This window comes from Bison bison, unplaced genomic scaffold (assembly GCF_000754665.1).
Source record: "Bison bison bison isolate TAMUID 2011002044 unplaced genomic scaffold, Bison_UMD1.0 scf7180017864341, whole genome shotgun sequence".
NCBI lineage: Eukaryota > Metazoa > Chordata > Mammalia > Artiodactyla > Bovidae > Bison > Bison bison.
The window spans coordinates 6,206,900-6,215,891 of record NW_011494913.1 but is presented as its reverse complement, the minus strand read 5'-3'; the positions used below and the strand labels follow the sequence as shown (position 1 = coordinate 6,215,891).

General features: G+C 50.4%; 1 protein-coding gene across 2 annotated transcripts in view; it reads left to right on the top strand.

Moving 5' to 3' along the window:
* The first annotated feature begins 231 nt into the window (after positions 1–231).
* Positions 232–8,992, top strand: part of OGDHL (oxoglutarate dehydrogenase-like) — a 24,110-nt gene continuing 15,349 nt past the window's right edge. The window contains exons 1-6 of one of the 2 annotated variants that reach the window (XM_010854447.1): positions 232–435; positions 2,200–2,370; positions 5,969–6,071; positions 6,499–6,614; positions 6,762–6,916; positions 7,616–7,762. In XM_010854447.1, the coding sequence (XP_010852749.1) occupies positions 232–435; positions 2,200–2,370; positions 5,969–6,071; positions 6,499–6,614; positions 6,762–6,916; positions 7,616–7,762 (896 nt within the window). The remainder of the gene's footprint in view (positions 436–2,199; positions 2,371–5,968; positions 6,072–6,498; positions 6,615–6,761; positions 6,917–7,615; positions 7,763–8,992) is intronic. The other variant, XM_010854448.1, reaches the window with a different exon arrangement.

Sequence of the window (8,992 nt, the reverse complement as noted above, 5' to 3'; positions counted from 1 at the left end):
CTGACCAGGCATGGTGCACCCAGTCCTTGAAGGACTTCCCTGCCTGAGTTCCAGGGTGGCTAGGGGGCCTGGCCGATTGTCTCTCTCACCAGGGACTTGTCTTGTACTACCTAGCCCAGGGTCACCTGCCCGGTAAGCCCACTAAATGCCGTGTGAATGGACAAGTGGCTGCCAGAGCCTCCTTCCATCCTGGTCCTGTGGCTTGTTTCTCTCTTATTGCCTGTGTCCAGGATGAGTCAGCTGAGGCTGCTGCCATCCCGGCTTGGGACACAGGCCTCAAGGCTCCTGGCCCCACATGGAGTCCAGAGGTTCAGCTGGTGCAGCAGGTCATCTGGGCCACCAGCTCCCTTCGCAAGCAGCAGAGCTGGAGGTGGTTCCAGTTATATGGAGGAGATGTACTTCGCCTGGTTGGAAAACCCCCAGAGTGTTCACAAGGTTGGTACCCCTCTATGTGGGGGAGAAGGTCCTGAGGGCTGTGGAGGGGGCAGTGGGGAGAAGCAACTTGCCTGCTGAGTGACCCTGGGTAAGTTTCTTTGCCTCTGAGGTCCACCATGTCTTCGTTTCTGAAAGAGTTGGTCCTCATGTTAGGAGAGGAAAGCTCATTGCTCTGCTGTTGCGGAACCAGCCAGTGGTCGGGGGTCTGGCTTGAGATGCCCAGATGATGCCCTGCTCAGACACCCTGTTTCTGAGAGCTGCCCTTCCCCTCTGTCATGCTGCAGTGTGTCTCGGTGGCCCCTGTTATGTCGTTAGGAGCATGAGTGTTTATATGTATATATTGAGCCGGTGGAATAAGTACACACTGACGGTAAAAAAATAATAATAATGAAAATGAAAAAGTAAAATCAGCTGCCAGGGCAAAAGTAAAAAGTGAAGCTGCTCTCTGTCCATTCACAGTCCTCAAAGGAAAGTCATACGTTCACATGACTCAAGACAAAAAGTATTAAGTTCTACAGTGAAAAGCCTTCCTCCCATTCCATCTGCTCAACTCCTACCTGTCTGGTCCCCAGTCTATTCTTAATTTCTTCTGTATCTATTCAGATTTTCTTTAGATAAACTTATTGCAAACATAATTCTGGATTTCCCTCACCTTTACACAAATAAATGACATGCAATGTCCACCGTTTTGCCGCAGGCTTTTTCCATTCAGCATGCATCTCTAAGATTTTCAATGTCAGCACCTTAAGAGCCTCGTTTTTTTCCCAGCTGCGTAGTATTCCACTGTTTGGCTGGATGGGCCACACGCATCCCCAAGGACGGGCATCTGGCTCACCTCCAGCCTTGGCTGCCACGCCTGGCGCTGTACTGCGTCATCTTGTGCGTTCGTCACCTCAGGAGTGTGCAGCTCACCATGGGATAAATTCCACAAAGTGGAGTTGTTGGGTCAGAGGGTGTCTGGACACATAATTTTGATGGATGCTGCCCAGTTGCTTCCCACAGGGTGTGTGCCATCTTATTCTCCCACCAGTACCGTGTGAGAGGATGCCAAGGAAAGCTCTTCCACATGTGTTCTGCTGCGACACAGAGGTGCTGGTGCATTTGTCCATCTGCTTTTGGTTTCTGCATAAAGAGTAGCAAACCATGCATCCTCTTCTGTCTTGTTCCTTTACAACATATCTTGTCAGTATTCCACAGCCATAATAATAGATGCATCTTTTTTAAAAAATACTACATAATTTTCCAGAATCTAAATTTACCATTTATTTAAATGGTTTCATATTGCTCACCACTTAGATTGTTTTTATGCTGCCATTTTTATAAACTCTCCTGCGGGGAACGTCCTTGTACCTGTAGGCACACACCGGTCCAAGTACATCTGTAGAATCAATTGCTGGCAGTGGAATTTCTGGTTCAGAAGATACATACATTGAAAGTGTTGAGGACCCGCCTGCCAGATTGTCCTCTACAAAGGCTGCCTCTAACCCCAGTGTGTGAGGGCATGTTTCCCCCAGGGATAGAAGTCTCTTTCATGCCTGAAGCCCCTTGATCACAACTTATAACTCCCCTGCCAGCCCTCTACCAAGCTGGGTCCTGGAGAGATCTGAGCTCTGGATGGGGGCCTGGGCTGGTTGAGAGGGATCTCTGGACAGGGTCTTAGGAAGGTCCTGAGAGCTATGGTGATGAGGGAAGACCATGTCCCCTGGGGTCCCAACTACTCTCAGTCCCTAACTGGGCTGTTTTCTTGTTTCTGCCCCGGTCCAGTCCTGGGACAGCTTCTTCCGGAAAGCCAGTGAGGAAGCCTCTTACAGCCTGGCTCAGCCCCAGCCCCTTTCTGTCGTCTCTGAAAAGAGACTGGCAGCATCCAGCCGGACCAAGACCAGTAAACTGGTGGAAGACCACCTGGCTGTGCAGTCCCTGATCCGGGCCTACCAGGTGAGTGACTGGGAGAGTGCAGGCTCCTGGGTGGGGCAGGCGCTGATAACAAGAAGACTGGCTCAGCTCCGCACCACCTCGGAGCCCTTCTCCGAGCCCTCTGTGGGTGGCTCTGACTCCCCCTCCTGCTCTTTGCCACATTACCATTCACATCACTTGCCATCTCTGTTCATTTTTTGTGCGGACTGGTTTGTTTGTTTGTGGTCTTTCTCATGGAGTGTTATCTATCTCCCACAGCACTGTGCCCCAGTACCTGGGGGGGTACTTAGTGAGTGATCAGTTTCAGTGAGTGTTGAATGAAAGATGAATACACTGATCCTTGTTAATGTCCGTTTTCTGCTCTTGACTGGGCATTCCAAGAGGACAAGGCTGATGTCCAGCAGGTGCTTAACTAGTGTGTGTGGAACGAATGAATGAATAAATGAATAGTTCATTAAGGCGCTCTCCCACCCATCAGTTGCTCTGTCCTGGAGACTTAGGCTCCCTGTGGCTGGGTTCCCAGGCTCGGCCCCCGCTATGTCAAAGAGTCCTGATGATATTCCCTATTCTTGGTCTTGATTCAACAGTACTAATTGGAGGGCTGTTCTGGGTGTTCACTCCATAAAAATGTAATCATTTAGGATCTCTCTGGGAATTGGCAGCCGAAGGTATTTCATAAGAGAAACTTGTCTTGAAGACATGCAGAAGGAAGGGTAAGGGCATCCTGGCAGAGACTTGGTGGGAGGGTGTCGCACAAGCCGCTGCAGGAACTCGGGGGGAGAGGGAGGCCTTAGCAAATGGAAAGGGCACCTTGCCCCTGAATGAGGCATTCTGTGTGGGTTGGCAGCTGCCCACCCAGGGCGTGCCAGCTGTGCTGGGGCGGAAGAGGGACAGTCCACAGGATCAGGCTCCCCTATTGGCCTCAGAACCCGTGGATCGTGGGCCACTTGGGAGCAAACAGCATTGGTTGTAATGATGTTTGTCTTGGCTGGGTAAGAGGCAGGAAGCTATCTAACTGTTGACTTTGAAAAAGAAGAACAAGGAATATAAAACTTTGTATGAAATATAAGGTATCATTCACAGTGCGGCCTGAGGGCCTTATCTTCCAAGCATAGTCTCAGTTCTGCAGCAGGTCTGTGGTCTTTCGTTGTCTGAGATCACAGCACCAGGGTCCTTCCAGCAGGTTGGTCTCTGGATTCAGGAAGGTTACCTTGTACTGGCTTGATAAAAATCTGCCTGATGGTGAGTACTTACTTATGGGGTGGGCTGCAGCACCTCACAGGCCAGCTTGGGGCTGAGCTCTGGTTTGACTCACCTGCATACAGCACTGAAAAAAAAACCCAAGCTGCTGCTTATTTGCAAACATATAGAATGTAGAAGAATCGTGTCTCAAACCCTCAAGCCCGTCATTACAGGGCCGCTCTTGTTTCATCTTACCCACCTCCGGCTCCACCCCCAGGCCACTGATTATTTTGAAGCAAATCCCAGATGTCATTTCATTTCATTCATTGAACGTTTCAGCATGTATTTCCAGAGATAAAGTCTCCTTTAAAACTTTACAAATATACATAATGGCATTATCACTGCTAAAGATAGTAATAATCTTTAATGTCATCAGATACCCAATTGGTATTCATTTGTGCCTGTTTGTCTTAGGATGTCTTTTTTTTGCTTATTTGAATTGAGATTCAGATAAAGCCACCGGTTGTGATGTTGACATGGCTCTTAAGCTCTTGTTCTCCACTCTGCAGGTCCTTCTGCGTTACTTTTGTGCTCCTTGTTTGTCCTGTAGAGTTTTCTCGAGTCTGGATGTTGCTGATTGCATCCGCATGGTATCACTTTGTCTGATCCTTTGCCCCATGTAATTTCTGTAAAGTGGTGGTTATATCTAGGTGCTTGACCCAACATAGATTTGATTTCTTTGTTGCAAATCAGCTTCCTGGTGGTGATGGCACTTCATCAGTTAGTAGCTAAGGACGATAATTTCCTGGATGCATTAAGTCATTAGGAGCCGTAAAAGTGGTGATAGTCTAATTCTGTCTTTGTTTGGTACCTGGAATATTTCCGTGGGGAGAAATTTTCCTTTGTTAGCTCCATTTGGCCTCAAGTACAAATTATACAGGGAAGGTAGGATCAGTGCTTGATTTTTTTCCCTTTTATTGATGGATTTTCAAAATTATGATTTGGTTCCCTAGCATCTTCCAAATATGGCAAATAAAGGTTTTTCTTCTTTTTCTTAGTATGATATGAATGCATGGATTTAAACACATTTGATGAGTTTCAGTCTGCTACAGATATTCTCCTTGTTGTTGCTCAAAATGTGTCCTTATTCCCAGCCTCAGTGGTGTTTGGTAGGATAAGATGATTTGAGCTCATCTTGTATATTTCTAATAAGCCAGTTCTCCAGGGGGTGAGGGAGTACTTGCTGTTATTGGTCTGGTCATGACTTTTGGGTTCTTTTGATGGTTAGAGACAGGAAATACGTAGTTTTTTTTAAAGATACCATACTTTATAGGTTTGTACTGATGCTTCTATACACGTCAAATATAGGACTTAAGGTTTGTCTTTGACCTCATCAATCTTATATCACCATCTCCTTTTAAAAATATCAAAAGTAGAGGTTCTCAAAGATGCAATACAATGACTTATTTGATTTTTCTCATAATCCATACATGACAAGGTAAGAATACAATTCTAGTACTACCACTGCTGGTTGGTAATATAAATGAATTTATGATCTTTTTATTTCTGCAGTCCTGTTTGCCTTTGGGGAGCATTCTGTTAGTCAATTGAAATAGTTCCTCTCTATATAGTTGTGCCGCAAAATGGATGCATTAATTCATTTATCTTACTTTCAATTTTTAAAACTTAATTTTGTTTTTAAAAAATTTATTTATTGTTTAATTGAAGGATAATTGCTTTACAGAATTCTTAATTTTGTTTTATAGTGATATAAAATATTTATAAGATTCCAAAAGCAAGATATAGTCTTAAAAGTCTAGCTTCTAGCCCTGACACTCTGCCCTATTTTGTCCTTTCTCTGTAGGTAATAATTTTTCTTATTTTTTGGTTTTATTATTTTACTACATATTGTTCTAATGCACACATTTATTTGTAGACATTCAAATAGATACAAATATATGCAAGTGCATATATTTACTTTTGTCTTTCCTTTCTTAGATGATAGTTTATCACAAACATTTTTATGTAATTTGCTTTTTTGTTTAAGAGTATTTTGTGGAGACAATCTCATTGTAGCAGTTAGGAATTTTCCTCATTCCTTTGAGCAACTCTGCCCGCATGAATTTCCCATATCCATTTGTCAGCGTCCTGCTGATGGACGTTTGGGAAGTTTTAGAATTTTGCAAAGTACCATGGTAATTATTTTTGTGTATGCGTTCTTTCCTGTTTCTGAAAACTGCACCATGTACTTTTAAACCGAGTTGAGCTCCTGCCACCTCAGTTGCTGTGCTGGGGTTTCACAGGCCTGCTAAGGCCTGGGTGCTGGGAGTGTGGAAACTTGAAATTCTGAAGCCAGAAGTGAGGGGCCCAGAGTCTCAGTCTTGGTGGGGTCTGCCCGGCTGTGCTCCACTCTGCCTGGGCCTTTCCTCCTCTCCAGATCCGGGGCCACCATGTGGCCCAGCTGGACCCCCTGGGCATCCTGGATGCGGACCTGGACTCCTTCGTGCCCTCAGACTTAATCACCACCGTCGATAAACTCGGTGAGAATCAACACCCTCTCCTGTTGCCCTGGCAACGCGAGCCAGCTGATGCCTGTGCCTAGTGAGGGCACTGAGCCTGCGGTGCCCCTGGGTCTCGGGTCTCAGCCATCAGCCTGAGAGGCTTTCTTCTGACCCTCGCCCATCTATGCGTCGGGTCCCTGCAAGGGAGGGCTCTCCATCCTCCCCAGCTGGTGCACGCACTCAGCAAGTTTGAGACACCTGTCCAGGCCCATCCTTGTGACGGCAAGCTCGGTTCTGACTCTCACGCCCTGTGCGCTGTGGACAGAGGGCCCTTGACCTTTAGGCTGGACATGGTGGGAGGGTGCTGGGGCACTGTTAGGAGGTCTAGGGATGCAGCTAGGCTCACCTGCGCCTCACCTCCCTTTCTCCTGTCTGCCGCCCTGACTCTGCCCCACCGGCCTCCCAGCCTTCTACGACCTGCAGGAGGCTGACCTGGATAAGGAGTTCCAGCTGCCCACAACCACTTTTATTGGAGGCTCCGAAAACACCCTTTCTCTGCGGGAGATCATAAGGCGCCTGGAGGTGAGCACGGGCAGGCGTGTCGGGCACACCTGATGAAGCTCTCCAGCGTGCCTTAGAGGGAGGGAGGGCACTGCCTTTCCTGTCCCAGAGCCCGAGGCTGTCCGTCGTCTTCCTGGCTCCTCGTGGAGTGCTCCCCTGTCCCCACAGAGCACGTACTGCCAGCACATTGGTCTGGAGTTCATGTTCATCAACGATGTTGAGCAGTGCCAGTGGATCCGGCAGAAGTTCGAGAGCCCGGGCGTGATGCAGTTCTCCAGCGAGGAGAAGCGGACCCTGCTGGCCCGGCTAGTGCGCTCCATGAGGTCGGGCCCCCAGCACCTCCCTGGAAGCCCCAGTGGCTGGGGGGCCTGCTCCAGCGCTGTCTGAGACATCCCAAGCCCTAGCTGATGAGGAGGTACCTGGCAAGTGAAGGCAGGACTGGGTGGGGCTCCAGGAGATCATGACACTGAACGAGGATGGAAGTGACATAAGGATGTCCCTGCGTGGAGTGAGTGTAGCAGGGGCTTCCTGCAGGTAGGGCAGAGCTGGACTTCTGTGAAGCTGGGTCTGCCTAGGACCGTGGGGCCCTGGAGGAGCCCCTGACCCAGCTGCTGGGAATAAAGTGGCTCCCTGAGAAGTGACGTGTGGGCTGGAATTTGAATTGAGCCATGAGGAGGTCTTTGGAACATGATGAGAGGGCTCCAGGGCACCTGTGTGCTGGAGGGCAGCGAGCCGAGAAGAGTGGAATGGCTAGTGGCAGTAGTTTGACTGGAAGGGGAAGAGAAGGTGGTTACCGGGAATGGATGCAGCCAGAGGCCTCTGGTTAAGCTGGGAGGAGCCTCAGCCTCCCCCAGACCTATGCTCCTTGCTGGTGGGGCATCATGGTGTCTGTGCCAGGCCCTGGACTGTGCAGAGAGATGTGACTTCGTAGCTTCCTCTGTCCTGGCACCCTACTCCAAGCCCTCAGGAATAGCCCCCACGAGCCCCTGCCTCACCACCCCTTTCTTCCCCTCCCCAAGCAGGTTTGAAGACTTCCTGGCCAGGAAGTGGTCTTCAGAGAAGCGGTTTGGCCTGGAGGGCTGTGAGGTCATGATCCCGGCCCTGAAGACTATCATCGACAAATCCAGTGAGATGGGAATCGAGAACGTCATCCTGGGGATGCCCCACAGGTGGGTCCTCCCTGCCTCAGCCTTGTGCTTCTGAGATAGATGTGAGGCTTTGAAAGTCAGAGTAGGGGTGGTGTTGGGACCTGGGGGTAGAGGCAAAGGGGTCTGGAAAGTTCTGAGTCCCTGGGCCCTGGCTTGCTCATCACAGGAAGAGCTGAGCGTGTGGCCAAAGCCTCTGGAACCGGGTTCTCTTGGGCTCAGTTTCTCTCTCACCACACTGCCGCCATCCCCAGCAATACTGAGATGACAGAAGGGGCTATGTCATGCTACTTGAGGTTCCTGTGGAGTGGCACAGCCCAGGAAAGTGAGGGCAGAGCCTGGACACGTGGGCCTGGGTTGGCCTCACCTGGTGGGAGGTCTCTGAGGTCAGCTGACGCCTCTTTCCCTGGCTGCTAGCTGACCACTCATTTCCCTGGGACCGTGATAAAGACTTGGAAGGTTGGCCTGGCCACTGGGCAGTTACCTCTGAGCTGGAGCCTGTGGGATAATGAGGAATGCAGCCAAGGTGGCCAGGGGTCCTGCTGAATGGGCAGGGACAGGACATGCTGTCTGTCTGAGGGGCAAAGCCTCGGTATTTCCCATGCCCATTTCCAGCCGCTCACAGGGGGCCAGTACCCTACTGCTTCAGCACTGGGGCATCACGATGAAGTGTGAGGAGGGTCCCCATCCGTGGGCTGGCCTGCCAGGAGTCCAGGCTTTGTCTCACAGGCTCTGTGCCCTGGAGGGAGCAGAGAGGACCCCGTGGTTTCAGGATGGCATGGCTTCAGTAGAACTGTGGGGGGTGGGGAGAGAATGGTGCTGGGTCGTCGGGCAGCTCTGAGGCTTTGTGATGGCGCTGCACGGGCTCCTGGCCTGAGGAGGCTTCTCGGAGCGGAGGACTGCCCTTGGCCAAGCCTCCATGGTTGAGAAAGGGCCTCTGAGACTTGAGGGCTTTCCCCAAAGGGGCTGAGGGGTGTTCATCTGGTTCCTGTGTCCACACAGCCCTCCCTCCACAGAACAAGAGAGAAGCCCACCAGAAGAGGGCTGCCCTTCTGTCACAGGGCCCTGTGGGGCTGGAGGTCACACCAGAGTATGTGCAGACCTAGGGCTGGCGTCTGCTGCTGGGCTGTGGGAAGCGAGTTCTGAGTCACGCCTTGTGCCTGCCTCAGGCTGGTGTCCACCCTTGATTATATTGCCCCATGGTGGGAAGTTCAGGCTGGACTGGAGAATCCCTGGACCTAGCTGCTTCCCCAC